At 39.5% G+C, this 18,590-nt stretch overlaps 1 protein-coding gene across 2 annotated transcripts; it reads left to right on the top strand.

Moving 5' to 3' along the window:
- Positions 1 to 1,091: 1,091 nt before the first annotated feature.
- On the top strand, positions 1,092 to 16,918 carry LOC144013399 (ATP-dependent 6-phosphofructokinase, muscle type-like). Of its 2 annotated transcripts, none has more exons than XM_077512209.1 (22): positions 1,092 to 1,224; positions 2,663 to 2,736; positions 2,840 to 2,917; positions 3,560 to 3,749; positions 4,945 to 5,110; positions 5,858 to 5,902; positions 6,697 to 6,805; positions 6,871 to 6,966; positions 8,405 to 8,497; positions 8,613 to 8,738; positions 9,266 to 9,330; positions 9,476 to 9,539; positions 10,443 to 10,589; positions 10,843 to 10,913; positions 12,060 to 12,147; positions 13,539 to 13,691; positions 13,787 to 13,951; positions 14,031 to 14,092; positions 15,477 to 15,588; positions 15,662 to 15,761; positions 16,125 to 16,230; positions 16,323 to 16,918. In XM_077512209.1, the coding sequence occupies exons 1-22, from the start codon at positions 1,134 to 1,136 to the stop codon at positions 16,462 to 16,464; spliced, it is 2,343 nt and encodes a 780-aa protein (XP_077368335.1). In that variant the 5' UTR covers positions 1,092 to 1,133; the 3' UTR covers positions 16,465 to 16,918. The 2 variants fall into 2 exon arrangements, with proteins under 2 accessions (XP_077368335.1, XP_077368334.1); XM_077512208.1 differs by having other exon boundaries at positions 13,539 to 13,718.
- Positions 16,919 to 18,590: the final 1,672 nt, after the last annotated feature.

Here is an 18,590-nt window from a genome sequence, read left to right as displayed (position 1 = left end):
TTGCCATGGGTGACCCTACCAGGGTCATAAATCCCCATACAACATAGCTCTTAGGGTCACGTACAAACTCCTCCACCATGTTAACTCATTTACTCCCAATAACGTATAAATACGTTTTTTTTATGTTATGTCACAAAGACGTATTTATACGTTTTTTGTTGTACAATGTACACATGACAGTGACCTTTTACCAGTACTAAATATTCAGGAAGTTCTTAACCATCCACATGAAAGTACACACACTTCATTATGCAGTAGTGGCTCATTATTTTTATACATTTTCCTCAATACTGTATATAATTTATTATATAAATATTATATCTTTGATTTTTTTCCCCCCCATGTCCCATTCATATTTGTTCCAATCGTATATGAAAAGATGTCTGAAAATGTAAACCAGTTTGAGTGGGCTCAGTGCGTGTACATTGTTTTTTTTAAATGCCAGAGCATAGAGAAGGCTTTGATGCAGCCTCTCAACTGCAAAAAACGTTTGCAGAAAAGGTTAGTTATTACACAAACGGCCAGCAGGTGGCAGCAGAGTAAAGGAGATCAACCAGGGACATGTAGGAAAAAAAGCTCAATTACTTACCATTTTAAATAGATTTGTGAAAACTGATTAAACTTAGCTCTCTTCTAATGCTAATTGCTGCAAAACTGAAACAGATATAAACATACTTTCTGATGAAAGAAGAGACTTTAATCTTTCTTTTGATAGGTTCCATGCTTTTATAGCAATAGAACATAATATTCTGTGGGCCTTGCAAAATCAGTCAAAATCCAGTAAAACAGCCGGGAGCGAACGGGACTGCTTCTGTGAAAATGGCGGCGAGTGAATGAGTTAAGGTGACGGCTCATGGAGGGGTTTTCTATCATTTTCCTTTTGTTTCGGTGAAAGGAGCTGTTGTCCAAATACTTCATATCAATGAGGATCATGTCCTTTGTGTTGCCATGTCCACGGCAGGTGCTTGGATGTATATTTAGTTGACTGAGTGCTGGTGGAGGAGGGCCTCGGTGGGAGTGGGCTCAGTATGCCAGTGGACTATAAAGGCTGTGCACTTCCAAGGAGTAGAACAACCCCTCCTGCTGTTTCTCCTTTCCCATTCATCGTAGACCTCGCTGCTGACTCAGGAAACATGTCTCAGAACCTCCAGCCGATCACGGACCCCACCAAGATGGGGCTGGGACGCTCTATTGCCGTGCTGACGTCTGGAGGGGACGCTCAAGGTGAGACGGTATTGTTTCCCGATTGCTGGCGTGCCCGTGAAGTAAACGCGTGCAAGACGTTCGTCAATGTTACTCTGGACTTTTTCAACAACCAAGCGTGAAGTTTTCTGCACGATAAAAATGGATTCGCTTGTCTGTTAATTGAGGTGCAACAGATTAGAATCCTAGCATGCAGTCACTCTTTTCCAATCACAGTCGAGATATGGCAACCTCTAACCGTTAGAGGTCCACCTTCAAGTAGTGATGTCATCTTCAGCTCATATTTTTGCATGATGCTTACTCTTAACTTCTCATGCATTTCTTCAGTGCGCATCTTTGGGGGGCTAATTTTAGCGGAGGTGACCTTCCGGCACGGTGGGGAAAAAAACTCTCCCTCCTCCCACCGAGCCCGCCATTGGCAGCAGCTGTTCAGTGAAACAAGAGCTGCAGCCTGCCAATTTGTCACAACACAAACACATACTGTGGCATTTGCCGTTCAAGAGTATCCAGGTGCGAAACGCAAGGGAGCGTCATCAACACGCCTCTTGTCCTTTTCCGTGTTTCCTATTTCGGCCTCGTCTGCAGTCAGTGTAATAAAAGGTCAGATGTCGGTTTAAAGGTTTGAGTTCATTAGTTGCGTGCACGGAATCGTCAAAAATAATAAAATGATGTCATACCTAAAGCCGCCCAGGAAAGTTCAATTACCATGTCAGAATTTGATGCAGTGTGATAGGGATGTAACGATAATGGCAATATCGTGATATTAAAACTGATATTAAAACATTGTTGTCGTCATCATGTTCACGATATTTAAAAGCTACACATCTGTTAAAAAAGTCAGGTTGATTTCTATTTGTGCAGCTCTATCACACACTGGTGGCTAGTTCTTTAGTGCAGTTTAATTTTCATTAGGAATGTTTTGGCCCTTCTTTGTATGCCCTATATAAAATCACTAATTGCATTAGGTGAGTAAGTGCCTCAATATTAAACGTTATTAGAGATTGGAGGTTGTTTATACGTATTGCTGTTATATATAAAAAAAAAAAAATTTTTTTTTGTATGAGCTCATTTTTTGTACAATATTGTAACCTTTTTTAAATATCGCCAACCTCCCCACAATATCGTGACAATTATCGTATCGTGAACTTCATATCGTGATATCGGATCCTGATATTTGGATATCGTTACATCCCGAGCAGTTGATAAAAAATCAAATCTAGGAGAATCTGTTCAGCAGCTGAAACTATCGACTTGCTGTCTTTACCTAATAACATTTGACTTTTTCTAAGCTATTGTTAAAGGCCAAGTCCACTCAAAGGCCGGTTTCACTCAGGAAAATGCACTTTTTTTAAATACAACATTTAAACAAACAACTTCTCAGTCTACACATCTGGGCTTATGTAAACGTTTGGTGGTGATTTTTGTCCTAACAAATTCTCCACTTGTTTGTGTGTGTCAGGTATGAATGCTGCTGTGAGAGCCACAGTCAGAGTAGGTCTTTACACTGGAGCCAAAGTCTACTTTGTTCATGAGGTAACAAACAAAACGTTGAACAGTATTGAAATACAACTTGATAATATATGATGACCGTAATGAAAAAAAAAAACTTATTTAAGTCAATGTCAATGTGTGTTAGGGCTATCAGGGCCTGGTGGATGGAGGAGAAAATATTCGGCCTGCCACATGGGAGAGTGTTTCCATGATGCTTCAGCTGGTGAGTTGATGACACATGTAGAACCATCACATGTAAAAGTAGTCGTGTGTCTGCTAGGGATGTCACGATGAGGGCAATATCGTGATATTAAAACTGCCACAATATCGTTGTCGTCATGTTCACAATATTTAAAAGGAATACATCTGTTAAAAAAAAAAAAAGTCAGGTTGATGTCCATTTGTGCAGTTCTAGCACCCTCTAGTGGCTAGTTTATTAGTGCAATTTAATTTTCATGAGGGATGTTTTCGCCTTCTATGTTTAAAATCTATGATAATTGTCAGATGAAGGGGAACCTAATTTGCTTGTGAAGCGATCAATGTGTGCTTGCATTAGTAAGTAAGTGCCTCAATATTGTTATTAGAGGTTGTAGGTGGTTTATATGCATTGCTGTTATGTACAAAAGCACAATATTGTGTTTTTTGTTGTTGTTTTTTTTAGTATGAGCTCTTTTTTTACAATATTGTGATCTTTTTTTAAATATCACCAACAATATTGTGATAATTATCGTATCGTGACCTTCATATTGTGATAATATCGTATCGTGATGTTTGGATATCATTACATCCCTAGTGTCTGCTAGTGAATGTTGTCAGAAGATGCAATAGTGCTCAACAGCTTTTGGTCTTTTTGGTGCGCCGTCAGGGGGGGACAGTCATTGGCAGCGCACGCTGCAAAGACTTCAGAGCCAGGGAGGGCCGCATGAAAGCGGCCTGCAACCTGGTGAAGCTCGGAATCACCAACCTGTGCGTCATCGGTGGCGACGGCAGCCTGACTGGGGCCAATCAGTTCAGGACGGAGTGGAGCGGACTGCTGGCTGACCTGCAACGAGCTGGTAAGGAGACATTGCTTTGCATTCACCCCCAAGATGAGCTATTAATTTGGTGCACCAAGATCTTTATGAACTAACTTTGAATCGTGGAAGTAAAAAGAGAATACTAAATGCAGTATGTTCTATACCAGTTTTTTTTTCAGTTTGTTTATGTCAGCGGTGTCCAAACTACGGCCCGGGGGCCAATTGCGGCCCGCCGTCCATTTGTCAGTGGCCCGTAACATATGCTAAAAATGGCATTTGACTTAGTTCAAATAAAATAAACAAAAACAAAAATGTTTGGAGAAAGTAAGAAGTGAAGGTATCGAAAAACAGGTGCCATTAAAGGTTATTTTAGTTAACTAAAACTAATGAAAAAAGTAAAAACTAAAATTCAAAAAACAATATTGTTACCGAAATAAAATAAAAACGAAAATGCTTTTTAAAAAACAAAAACTACATTTTATGTTTACAAAACTAACTCAAACTAACTATAATTATAGCAAACATGTGCTTTGTTTTAGTCTTTGGTAATTAATTTAATGCATGAGCCTTTGGGGATGATTTTAAATGTGATTTTTAAGTAGATTTATTTTGAAAAAAAAAAAAACAGAATAATGACATTTGAAAGTGTCACACAGAAGTGACGTCATCTAGCAGCAGCCAATAGAAAAGCACCTTCAGATGACATCGCTCCCATGGTGTTTTTTTAAATATTGCGCACAAGTAATACACATTTAAAAAAAACAAAAAACTAATACTGAAACTAACAAACTAAACTAAAACTAAGCATTTTTTTAAAGAACTAAACTAACAGAACCACCCTGAAAACTAATAAAAACTAACTAAAATGAAACATTCCAAAACTATAACAACCCTACTGCCATATTACAAATAAATTGGTTTATATACTGTTGCATTTTTCTAAATATGCAAAAGCACAAATAAATTATTTGTACAATTTTTAGGACTAAACAGAATTTCTCTTCCTAACATTATGTGGCTCTTGCGTCCTTCTGATTTTCTGCCTGTGGCCCTCAAATGAAAAAGTTTGGACCCTGTTCTATACAGTGCCATGAGAAAATATTAGGCCTCTTCTTAAAAAAAAAACAAACAAAAACAAATTCAGAGGTGTCAAATTCGTTTTTACAGCACAGTATATAATCGTCAAATTAATATGCATTTCTTATCATTACTGATCATTATCAAATACCTGCAGGTAAGATAACAGCTGAAGAAGCCAAAAAGTCTTCCCACCTAAACATCGTGGGCATGGTGGGCTCCATCGATAACGACTTCTGCGGTACCGACATGACCATTGGCACAGACTCTGCCCTGCACCGCATCATCGAGGTGGTGGATGCTATCACCACAACTGCACAAAGGTCAGCTATATTCTATTCCTGCTATGAGGATAAACAGTATTATACAGTAGCTATCTGGATTTGGTTCGATACGGAGCCCCTAAGGTGACATGGTAGAAAGAAAAAAACCAACAACTTTGCGTTCTCTCGCGAAGTTGGCCAGTCAAAGTTGTTTTTTTTCGCCTACCATGTCACCTTAGCTTCGCCGTAAGCACTTCCAGGTCATCTTCCATGTGAACAAAAGCGACGAGGATGGAACGTTTGTAAACACGAAACAAAACAGCGACTAGGATGGAGCATGTATTTTTTCACGTCGCTTTTGTTCAAGACCTATTTTTTTCATGTTCAAAAATGAAGTCAAACAATATATTGTCTATTGGTCATTCCACAAATTAGAAAGCAAGCAAAACCTTATATTTATGTGAACTGTATAATATATTTTTGTAGAAGTTTATTTTCATATGTATTTGTCTCCCCCTGGCTGTTGTGTTTTGTATTGTTGTTCTTTCAATAAATAATTTTAAAAAAGAAACCGTCGCTTTTATTCACAGGAAAGATGACCCGGAAGTGTTTACGGGGCACCTAAGGTGACATGGTAGGCGAAAAAAACAACAACTTTGCGTTCTCTCTTAAGGATTGCGTTCCCTCGAACGCAATTTTTTCTCTTTTTTTTTTTCTTTTTCTACCATGTCACCTTAGGGACTCCGTAGTTTGATGTATTGCCCTGCAGTCATGATGGTAACTATTATTAAATATGTGTATTCGCAGCCACCAGAGGACCTTCATCCTGGAAGTGATGGGCAGACACTGTGGGTCAGTACGTGACGCGTTTGTTGTTTGTTTAATAGATAGATAGATGGATATTTAGACAGATATACTGTATAGAGAGAGATATCCAGGGGTCCCCTCTAAAAGTGTTGGAATGGTAAGGTCACTTGTTTTGTTTTTGTTGTACAGTATACTGAAGACATTTGGGTTTTCGATCAAAACGATGAATATGAAACAAAAGTTCAGGATTCCAGCTTTTATTTCAAAGGTATTTTACATCTAGATTTGTTAAACAACTCATCCCCAAAGGCTCATGCATTCAATTAATTACCAAAGACTAACACAAAGGACATGTTTGCTATTATAGTTAGTTTTAGTTAAATTTGTAAACATAAAATTGTAGTTTCAGTTAGTTTTTGTTTTTAAAAAAGCATTTTCGTTTTCATTTTATTTTGTTAACCAAATTGTTTTTTGAATTTTACTTTTAGCTATTTCATTAGTTTTAGTGAACTAAAATAACCTTTAATGGCACCTGTTTTTCGATACCCTCCCTTCTTACTTTGACCATCTCCAAACATTTTTGTTTTGTTCATTTTATTTGAACTGAGTCAAACGCCATTTCGAGCATATGTCGCGGGCCACTGACAAAAGGTCGGTGGGCCGCAAAGGGCCCCCGGGCTGTAGATTGGACACCCCTGATATAGATATACAGTACCATATGTATTACTTGTCTAAAACAAAATAAATTAGACGGTAAAAAAAAAAAGTTAGTTTTTCCTGCAAAAAGAACATGGCCATGTTACAAGAATCGTGCATCTGTGTCTGAACTCTGCCACAAGGTACCTGGCGCTGGTGTCTGCTTTGGCCTGTGGCGCCGACTGGGTGTTCATTCCAGAGATGCCACCGGATGACGGCTGGGAGGAACACTTGTGCAGGAGGCTGGCAAATGTACCGTCCACGTAAACGTCGGCTGCTCATGGGCACCTAATTTCGAGCTTCCTGTCTGCTTTCAGCAAAGGGCCAGGGGTTCTCGTCTGAATGTGATCATCGTCGCCGAGGGTGCCATGTCCAGAGATGGCAAACCCATTTCATCGGACCACATTAAGAAGGTAAGGCCCACGTGGTGGCTGTAATGTAACTGAAGCGAGGGGAGGCCTGAAGTTGTTCTTTCGATTTCTTGGTGACCTCCTGGAATGAGTCGTCACTGTGCTCTTGGTCATTTCTGTAGGCCGACTGTTCGCCGCTGTTCCATGTTTTCTCCATTTGTGGTTGAAGGCTCTCACCGTGGTTCACGGTGCTTTAGAAATGACTTTGTAACCCTTTCCAGACTGACAGATGTTATCTACTTTATTTCTCATCGGTTCTTGAATTTCTTTGGATTGTGGCATTCATAGCATTGACCGCTTTTTGCCTTTTTTTTTTTCCAGTTTGTTTATGTCGGTGGTGTCCAAACTACGGCCCGGGGGCCATTTACGGCCCGCCGTCCATTTTTCAGTGGCCCGCGACATATGCTAAAAAATGGCATTTGACTCAGTTCAAATAAAATGAACAAAACAAAAATGTTTGGAGATGGTCAAAGTAAGAAGGGAGGGTATCGAAAAACAGGTGCCATTAAAGGTTATTTTAGTTAAATAAAACTAAAATTCAAAAAACAATACTGTTACCGAAATAAAATAAAAACAAAAATGTATTTAAAAAACGAAAATTAACTGAAACTACATTTTATGTTTACAAAACTAACTAAAACTAACTATAATTATAGCAAACACATCCTTCGTTTTAGTCTTTGGTAATTCATTTCATGCATGAGCCTTTGGGGATGATTTGAAATGTGATTTTTAGTATTTATTTTGATATAAACCAGAATAATGACGTTTGAAAGTATGTCACACAGAAGTGACGTCTTCTAGCAGCAGCCAATAGAAAAGCACCTTCAGATGATGTTGTGCCCATGCTGTTTTTTAGATATTGCGCACAAGTAATACACATTTTTTTTTAAACTAATACTAATACTGAAACTAACAAACTAAACTAAAACTAAGCATTTTTTAAAGACTAAACTAATAAAAACTAACAGAACCACCCCGAAAACTAATAAAAACTAACTCAAATGAAAAATTCCAAAACTATAATATCTTTACTGCCATATTATAAATAAATTGGTTTATATATTGTAGCATTTTTCCAAATATGCAAAAGTACAAATAAATTATTTTTACAATTTTTAGGACTAAACACAATTTCTCTTCATAACATTATGTGGCCCTTGCGTCCTTCGGATTTTCTGTATGTGGCCCTCAAATGAAAAAGTTTGGACACCCCTGGTTTATGGTTTGCAATTTAATTTTTGATTGCCTAATTATATTGGTCATGTGATTCTAGGGGTAGAATAAGTTTGACTTCTTCCTACTCCTTTTCGGACTATAGCAGTTTATGTTTTCTCCTGGAATATTATATGGATTTTTGTTTTGTTTATGTTATTGATTTATATATTTTTTTCTGTTTGTTTTTAATGACTCTGTTCGAAATAAACTTCAACTTCGCCAGCTGGTAACTGACAGACTTGGCTTTGATACACGGACCACCGTCCTTGGACACGTACAGAGGGGAGGGACGCCCTCTGCCTTCGACAGAATCTTGGTCAGTACATCAGTCGAACATCTTCCCGTTGGACTTGCATGAATGAGAAATTGACACATTAGCACCATATGAGCTGACTGTGTGTGTGTGTGTGTGTGTGTTTTGTCCCCGCCAGGGCAGCAGAATGGGCGTTGAGGCTGTGATGGCTCTCCTGGAGGCCACACCAGACACCCCAGCCTGCGTGGTCAGCCTGTCCGGCAACCAGGCAGTTCGGCTGCCACTCATGGAGTGCGTGCAAGTGGTATGTCGATCTGTTTTAGCACAAACTACAATCACTTGGGACTGAGATGAAGGAAAATAAGATGGTCGATTTCCAATGCCAAAAATAACTGTCATTGACTAATGGCATTTTACTGGTACTGCAGGAATGAATCTACTCAACTCAACTCAACTCAGTGCTAATCAATTATTTTCTGTCATGCCCCCCCCCCCCTCCTGGATTCCCCAACCCTGCTAATAGGCTATTTAAATTTGGCTCTGCAAAGCTCTGCAAATCACTTTAGAGTTCTCCAACAAGCACCAAGCAAGTAAATCAGAAAGTAAAACTATAGTAGTCCATATTTATTCATCTTCCCACCAGTGACTCTTCCAAGTTTGGCTGTACGCTGAGTTAAGTGATTTAAAAAAAATAAATACATAAAGCTTTAATGAATTTAAATTTATCTCCAGAGTTTGATAAATGAACCTTTAAATCACTGAAAAAGTATTTTTGATACCCCTGTGCTAAGATGTGATTGGAGTCCTTCTTTTGCTATTTCTGCCACCCAGACCAAAGATGTGACTGCTGCCATGGCTGAAGGCAGATTCGAGGATGCTATCAAGCTCAGAGGAAAGTAAGACGTTGTTATGTAATATAAATATATTATATATATGAATATTGTTCCTGTTATTATCAAATGTGCTGCCGAGTGACAGTAGTTACACGCATAAAGAAACAAAATCAGAACAACAAATTTTGCTACGGCTCTCAATCTGCAGGAGCTTTGAGAACAACTGGAACACATACAAGCTGCTGGCCCACATTAACCCCCCGGATGTTAAAGTAAGGACCGTCCACTTGATCGACACCACTGTTGCCAGATAAGAAATAGTGGGGTGTTTTACTGCACGCGCAAAATGTTTTTATTTTTCCGGGAAATGAGTGCACACAGGGAACTGAGAATAGAGAATTGTTTATGGGACTGAATATATATATATAAAATTATATTTTTTATTTATTTTTTATTTTTTATTTTTTTCAGATAAAATCATATTTACGGGTGGAGGCAGGGCTGGCATTTTGACTTAGACCTGCTGGCCCCGCCCAACTCATGACCACCTGTGGCTACGCTCTGTGAATTCGGTTTAATGTGACAAAGGCTTTGATCATTCACGTCATCCTTGAAAACGTTTGGTTTCATAATTCCGTACACCAGCAGGCCATTGAAAAGCGATACAATGCTGCCATCTGCTGGCCATAGTTAGTGGATGTTTTTGATTTCACAACTCCATTGACCAGCAGCGCTGCACTTAAAACGTTGTACTTCCCGCTGATTAAAAAAACAAAAAAACATAGTTGACGGCATTTAACGTTTATGGCGGCATACGTCGTGATTTTACTTATCGTTGTTAAACGTTTTTGGCGGTCAAAGAGTTAAATAGTACTGTATCTACCCCAAAAGGCCCACCGGGCATCTGCCCTGGGTGGTGGGGGGATTAAAATAGTAAGAAAATTGTACTTTGGGGGAAAAATAAATAAAATGGAAAAAATAGTTTCAAGACAAAAAAGTTTCTCAATAATTGACATTATTGAATTGAAAAAGAAAATCACTGTAAAGTTTAGGCAAGAAAACTAAATGGAATATAATTTAATGCAGTCGTGAGTTGCTGTTGTTGTTTTTGCTTGTTTTTTTCTCTTCACCTTTTATTGAAGTATTCCAAGTCAACCCTCCCTTCCTTGCGACAGAGCAACGTCACCGTGGCCATCATCAATATTGGCGCCCCCTGTGCCGGCATGAATGCGGCCGTGCGTTCGGCCGTCAGGATGGGCATCATTCAGGGTCACAACATGCTGGCCGTCCACGACGGCTTTGACGGCCTCGCACATGGACAGGTAAGTCCCGTCACTTGACGAAGTGCACACGTCCGGACACATTATTTGCTAACCAAGCCAAAATGGAAGCCAAATGTAATCACCGTTAAATTAGTCGAATGATTCTTCGCTGCTGTTCAGCAGAGATAAATCAACGGAAAAATGAAATTATTATTCCACAAAACAAGAATAAAGACTTCTTTTTTTTTTTTTTTTTTTTTTTCCCCACAACATGGTAGTACTGTGTGTGTCCTCATGTCCTCTCCTGCTACAGATTGAGCCGATCAACTGGACTTCAGTGAGCGGCTGGACTGGGTTGGGAGGCTCAAAGTTGGGCACTAAGAGGTAAACGTGCACAAGGGAGTGTCAAACTCATATTAGCTCAGGGGCCGTATGGAGGAAACTATATTACCACGTGGGCCGCATCGGTGAAATAACGGTATATAACTTTAAAAAAAAAAAATTGCCGTCATTTATACGCAGATTTTCGTGGACCAGCCCTAAATGACGGAGATCAACTGTAATCAAATTGTTCTGAAAAATAACACAAATGCAAATGGAACGCGGCAACATTTTGCCTGTATAAGTTCCGGATGTATTAAATCTACCTGTTTTGCGTATATATTGTTCCCAGAATGCATTGCGTGACGCAGTTAACTCATTCACTCCCAGCACGTTTCGCTGTTTTACTGGATTTTGACTGTGAGTAAAAAGAAATTTTGGAAACTGGCCCAAGTTGATCTCTTATACTTTGTTGGCACCTGCCGGCCGTTTTTGTAATAACCACCATTGCTTGAAGCATTCTCTTTAGTTCAGAGGCCGCATCAAAGCTTCCTATATTCTCTAGCATTAAAAACAAAAAACAAAAAAACAACAAATGTCTTTCGGAGCATGGTAATATTTAAAATTGAACGTATTTATACGTTTTTGGGAGCAAATGAGTTGACGTTATAAGGACGCTAATCCTTGTCATAACTATTCGTGTTACCAGTAAGTGAATTTTTGTCATATTTAACATGTTTATGTCTGTCTATGATTTAAAAAAATAATAATTTAACTTTAAGTGTGTGTGGAAAATGACGACATCCAGGACAATTCCCCGTACAAGTGAAAGTACAAACTTATGTTTTGATTGTAGTGGCTGATTAATTAATTAGTCCGACATTACAATTTATTTTTAATTTTTTTAACATTACAAAGTCATCTTGTGGGCCCGATTAAACCCCTTTTGCGGGCTTGATCCGGCCCGTGGGCCGTATGTTTGACACCCCTGCTCTAAAGTTTTTCAATGCAATGATTCAAAAATAATTAAACAATACAAAATCAATGTATGTAGGCTCAATTAAATTCGATGAAGTGTTGCAATTATTTAAGTTCAGTTCATTGAAGTTCAAATATAAATGTTTCCAATTTTCTGGTGGCACATAAAATGCCCCCCAAACACCCCACGCCCACACACACACTTTCCATTTTCTGTTCACCCGCTCAAAGAACGCTTCCAGGTAAGCTGATGGAGGAAATCAGCCAGAACATTTCCAAGTTTAACATCCACGCCTTGGTCATCATCGGAGGATTTGAGGTAAGATGAGCTGGCCAACCACTAATTTTCTTCCCTTTCAGCGTGACATTTGCATTAGTGATATGGGTTCATAGATAATGAGATGAACAAATATGATGTGACTGACATATTTACATACACCACCCAATTTAGCTTGTGAAGAACTATGATGGCCCTAAAGGGACAAATGACATGCTGTTTGCATTGCAAAAAGACAACTATGAATGCCACATGGTGTCAAGCATGAGTAGGGATGTAACGATAAGGGCAATATCATGATATCGTGATATTAAAACTGCCACAATATCGTCGTCGTCATGGTCACAATATTCACAAGGAACACATCTGTTAAAAAAAGTCCAAAATTTCCATTTGTGCAGTTCTAGCACCCTCTAGTGGCTAGTTTATTAGTGCAATTTAATTTTCATTAGGGATGTTTTGGCATTTTATGTTTAAAATCTATGCTAATTGTCAGATGAAGGGGAACCTAATATGCTTGTGAAGCGATCAATGTGTGCTTGCATAACCAATAGGGATGTAACAATATCGGCAATATCGTGATATCGCAATATCGCGTGAAGAACTACGGTGGCCCTAAAGGGACAAAAGACATGCTGTTCGCATGGAAAAAGACGACTAAAAATGCTACATGGTCTCAAGCATGAGTAGGGATGTCGCGATATTAAAACTGCCACAATATATCGTCATCATATCACAATATTATCTGTTTATAAAAAAAAAAAAAAAAAAAAGTCAGGTTGATTTCCATTTATGCCATTCTAGCACCCTCTGGTGGCAATTTTTTTTTAGTGCAGTTTAATTTTCACAAGGCATGTTTTGGCCCTTCTGTGTTTCAAATCCACACTAATGGTCAGATGAAGGGGAACATAATTTGTCGATATGTGGAGGAACTCGATGTGTGCTTGCATTAGTGCCTCAATATGTATATTATATTTATATATTTTTTATATATAATATTTTATATTTTTCATTGCTTTAATGTACAAAAACACTATTGTTTCTTTTTTTTTTTTTTTTTTAGTATGAGCTCTTTTTTTTTTTTTTTTTTTTTTTTTTACAATATTGTGACATTTTTTGTTACAAAACCTAATCACCTGTGCATTAACACTTCTGCTACTGGTTATGGAACACTCATTGGTGACTTGATTAGGTACACCTGCACAACCTACTCCATCCATCTCATTATTACTTTTGTTAGTGTGCAGCCTATGCACCGTGTCAGTGATGTCCACAAAAATATATGCTTAAAAAAAAAAGTCGGCATATTAGGTCACCTCACCTTTAACCTATGATTGGACACTACTCGGCTGCACTTTTTTTTTTTTTTTTTTTTTAAATGAAATGAAGGGAACAGCACCTCAAATGTTCTCCTTGTGCGTGTATCTCGACAGGCCTACGTGGGAGGTCTGGAAATGGTTCAGGCCCGAGAGAAGTACGAGGAGATGTGCATCCCCATGGTTGTGATCCCCGCCACCGTCTCCAACAACGTCCCCGGCTCCGATTTCAGCATCGGCGCTGACACCGCTCTAAACACGATCACCTCTGTCAGTGGCCGGACTAGCACAACACTCGTATGCACACTTTTTTTTTTTTTTTCTTTAGGCGGTCATCCACACGCTGCTTTGTTTGCTGCTTGCAGACGTGCGACAGAATCAAGCAGTCGGCAGCGGGGACCAAACGTCGCGTGTTCCTCGTTGAAACCATGGGAGGCTACTGCGGCTACTTAGCCACCATGGCCGGGCTCGCGGCTGGGGCCGATGCTGCCTACATATTTGAGGAGAAATTCAACATTAAAGACCTGGAGGTGAACGCTTGATGACGGAGAAAGTCTCCACGGATCGGATCGAGAATGACTTGTGCGTATTGCCCTCTTTGTCTCCAAGCGGAACGTTGAGCATCTTGTGGAGAAGATGAAGACGACAGTGAAGAGAGGTTTGGTGCTCAGGTAGAATGCGGCAAACGTGCAGGAGGGAAATGGGACTCGTTTATGACTGACTACAAACTCTACCCTGCAAAAACACGTCTGCTTAATATGAGATAAAATACACTTGTTCTTAGTGTAAATTTACTAGAAACAAGTGACATTATCTGCCAGTGCAGTAAAATAATTTGACTTAGATTTCTTGAAATTAAAATGAGCTTTAAACAATTATTCTAAGCAACAAATCAAAGAAATTAAATCTTAAAATAAGCTGTATGCACTAAGTAAAAAAAAAAAAAAAAGCAATTAAATCTTAAAATAAGCCATAAACACTTTTTTTTTTTAAAGGTTATTAAATGGCCTAATTTCAAGTAAATTAAATCTTTTTTTGTTTCTTAAAAGCGTAAACCTCTACTGAAACAGAGCATCAAGTGTCACTCTTTATTTGTACTTTAAGTTGACTGTCAAGCAGGGAGATGGCACCATTTTTAACTGCATTTAGTTTGACTCAGCCTGGGATCGAACCCACAACCTCCAAGTCTGAAGGTAGACACGAGACACTCTACCCACTTGAGCAGCCCTACTATATTGCACTTTTGTTTGTTTTCACACTTATATTTTCCATTTATCTTGTCAGTACATTCTGCAAAATCTTAAAATAAGAAAAATAAATTGATGAAACCCCAGTTCAGGCCCTTTGATGTTGGTTAGTCATCTTAAAATGTGGAAAATATTTTTGTCTTAAGCTTCACAGTCCTTAAAACTGGCTGTTAACACTCAAGGCTAAAAAGTATCTTTAAAATAAGAAGAATGATCTTATCTGACACTTATTTTAAGTAAAAATAACTTGTCAGACTCTTACAGCATTTTAGCTTATTGTGCATAAAAATTAACCAACTTTAAGATTTCCAAACTAAGTGAGAAATGAGACAAATAATCTTTATACAAGATTAATAATCTTGGAAATTCTGCTCTTGCAAAGTATATAATTCTCAAAACAAGACAAATAAGACTATGGCTTGATATAAGTGTTTAAGTCTAGGTTAGATAGCTTAAATTTGCAACCATGTGACATTCACAGTAACAACTTTTATAATGCAAAACAAACAAACAAACAAATCTTTATGTTGAGGCCGGGCCACCATTTATTCCCTGTATTTAAAATGTGTGTGAAAATGAATAGTTACTTATTGTAACTCTGCAAAATGTAACAATTTAAGTAAACATGCACATGATGCATTTACTGTAAAAATGTTATCTAGGGTTTGGTTACAAAAAACCTACAACAGACACTTGAAAAAACAATTGTTATAATGTGTTTTTAATGTTTTTTATTTTTTTGCACTCTACAGTAATTACTGTTTGGCCTCACATGTGGGGAAATGAACTACTGTCCTTCCTACTACAGGAACGAAAACTCAAACGCCAACTACACCACTGATTTCATCTTCAGCTTGTACTCTGAGGAGGGTAACGGCATCTTCGACTGTCGCAAGAACGTGCTCGGACACATGCAGCAGGTGACTTTGCCGCGTCCAAGTGTCCGCTCCCTTTTCCCCTCGTGCGCCTGACAAATCTCTCTGTTCGCTGCAGGGTGGCACGCCAACACCTTTTGACAGGAACTTTGGCACAAAGATGGGCGCCAAGTCTGTGCTATGGCTGACTGAGAAGCTCAAAGAGTGCTACAGGCATGGTGAGGTTGCTTGAAATATCACACATTGACCCAACCCAAAGCACATTCACAACAGTACTCCCCCACCACATCATCTCTATGGGAGGTGTTTCAAAAGTTAAGAAAAAAAATATCAAACGGGAGCGGCATGAGGTAAAGTTTCAGACCATAGGTCAGCTAGCTTGAGAGCATAATATACTGTAAAGGCCTACAGCTTCACTTGGTGCTCTCTCGTGAAGAGTCACAAGCAGTTAAACTCAACATATGCGACAGCAGATCCAACTAAAAGTCGAATCAAGCTTTTTGGTGCATTTCAACTTGGAGCTGCTATATTGTACTGTGCTGTGAACAACTGAAGTTTACTCTTGGATGACTCTCCCGCAGGTCGCATCTTTGCCAATGCACCCGACTCTGCCTGTGTGCTGGGCATGAGGAAGAGGGCACTCACCTTCCAGCCCCTGGCTGACCTCAAGGGAGACACAGACTTCGAGTATGACCTTCACGCGGCCGATGCACCGCGTGTACGCGAGTGCCGTCGAGTATTTGCGACTCATTGCGATCCCCAACCCCTATCCGCTGCAGGCACCGCATTCCAAAGACGCAGTGGTGGCTGAAGATACGGCCCATCATGAAGATCCTGGCCAAGTACAACATCAAGCTGGACACGTCGGAACATGCCGATATGGAGCACGTGATCAAGAAGAGAAGCCCCCTCTGCACCTAGGAGTCGCCGATGGATGAACACACAACTCTTCTTTAAAATCTTATCTCATGTGCTATATTTAGAAGCAGTATTAAAAGAATGATAAGAGAAGGATTAAAGTCTTTGAAACATGTTGTGATTTTCTGTTTAACAAAATGATGTAGCTGTTTGCCACTGTGACCTTATAATATGATGTGATAGTAATTAAATCCTCCATCCATTTTGGACCACTTAACAGCACTTTTAAAGATCCCCTGTTATGAAGTTTGCAGCAATTACACCAATCATCTTCTCAACGCCCTATAACTGTATCAAAAGAAATGTTCATGAAATTGTACCTTGTAGAGTTGCAGTCTCCACGAGGAAGGTCTACTGTTAGCCTAGCATCAAACGAGCGGATTTTGGTGGGCGTGGCCAAGGCTCGCCAGACTTCCGTGTGTTTTTGACTACTAAATGAGTTGGGCGTGGCCAAGTCTCATCGTTTCCTGTACTCCTGTTTACAGTCTTCACGCCCGCACCTGAAGTAATATTGCTCATTAGTTTCAATAGTTGGTTCCGCTCCCGGGGTAAGTGAAAGATGTTCTGCTAATCCACGTTTGTATTGTCCCAAATTCCTGAAGCAGTCGTCAGTTAAATGTTTGCCACAAACTGTCAGGGCTGCTAATCCTCACGATGCACATTTTCCGGGTACAGCTACTGGGATTGACAGCCCCATACCGGTCGAACCATACGTCCTACGGGGAAAATGCACACATCCCCGGAACCGGCTCGACCTTGGCTTTCCAACGGCGTACGTGCCGGCCCTCCAAGACTCTCCGGGCCGGAGATACGGGGCCGCGAAATCGTGGACCATGCTGTCCTCCTCCTGCTGCTGCTGCTGCTGTTTGTTTGCTCCGACAGGGGGGAGGGGTTGAAAATTGTGAGGGTGAAGTTCGCGCTGAGCTAGTGACGTGTAAAACCGAAAACTTTGGTGTTAGTGACGTGTAAAACCGACCTGCTGAAACCGCCCATTTGAGAGTGCCGTTTGCGCTAATGTGATGCAAACGCCCATAGAAAAGGGAAACATGGGTTGTTTATTTCACAACTTTGGGGATTTAGTCAGGCTATGGTAAGGCATACTTATGTCAAACACCCCCCCCCCCCCCCCCCCCCCAAAAAAAAAAGTATACATTTCATATGAGGGGACCTTTAAGGCTAGACTTCCTTCTCCCCAGCGACTTATTCCAACTCTTCTGTGGGGATCTCGAGGCATTCCCAGGCCATCCGGGAGACATCGTCTCTCCAGCATATCCTGTGTGAGAGAGTGAGTGTTCGGATTTTGGAGAGAGAATGTGCTCCACTTCCAATAATTTCCGAGGGCAGCCCATATTCTGTCCATCGCAGCTGAAACAATTGATCAGGATCGTTATCAGGTTTCTACACCACCTGCTGGTGAGGTGCTCCTTTGAATCAGGTGTGTTGGAATTGGGAGACCTCGAAAACATGTATCACTGAGGGTCACGAGGACCTTTGAGACCTATGGTAGAAGGGGAATAGAAGGGGAAAAAGCTCTTCTTCTCCCACTCACTAAGGGCGTCAGAGTTCATTTCCGAATTTACCTCTATACATCTGGCAGCCTTGCAGTTTTTGGGGTACTGGTCCACTAGACTTAGACTTCGACTTGACTTTATTGATCCCTTTGGGATGGCTCCCTCTGGGAAATTTACATGTCCAGCAGCAATGAGAACAGATAATAAAATAAAAAAAATAATTCAATGAATCAATAAATAAGGTTATTTCACCAGATTTAATTAATAATAATAAATAAAAATAAATAAAAATTCAATCAATCAATAAATAAGGTTATTACACCAAAGATTGAATTAATAATAATAATAATAAATAAATAAATACATAAATAAATAAATAAAAATTCTATCAATCAATAAATAGAGATTGAATTAAATAAATTAAAGTACAGTAAAGTGCCATATTTGTGAAGTGAAGAATAACCAAATGGCAAATTTGATTTGAACAACGTTCTTACTGAGTTATTATTATTATTATTATTATTAATTTATTAATAAATTGTTTGCGAACGGTCGAAGTGATGCAGTGCGCGCTCGGGGTTTATTTCCGAACGCACCCAAAATTACAAAAGTGAAACA

This window comes from Festucalex cinctus, chromosome 2 (assembly GCF_051991245.1).
Source record: "Festucalex cinctus isolate MCC-2025b chromosome 2, RoL_Fcin_1.0, whole genome shotgun sequence".
NCBI lineage: Eukaryota > Metazoa > Chordata > Actinopteri > Syngnathiformes > Syngnathidae > Festucalex > Festucalex cinctus.
This window is presented reverse-complemented; position numbering and strand designations above follow the sequence as displayed.

Coding starts and splice junctions, on each gene's coding strand:
- LOC144013399 (XM_077512208.1), top strand. CDS start 1,134: ATGTCTCAGAACCTCCAGCCGATCACGGACCCCACCAAGATGGGGCTG. Junction 8,739..9,265: donor TCATGGAGTGCGTGCAAGTG/GTATGTCGATCT, acceptor TCTGCCACCCAG/ACCAAAGATGTGACTGCTGC. Junction 10,590..10,842: donor ACGGCCTCGCACATGGACAG/GTAAGTCCCGTC, acceptor CTCCTGCTACAG/ATTGAGCCGATCAACTGGAC.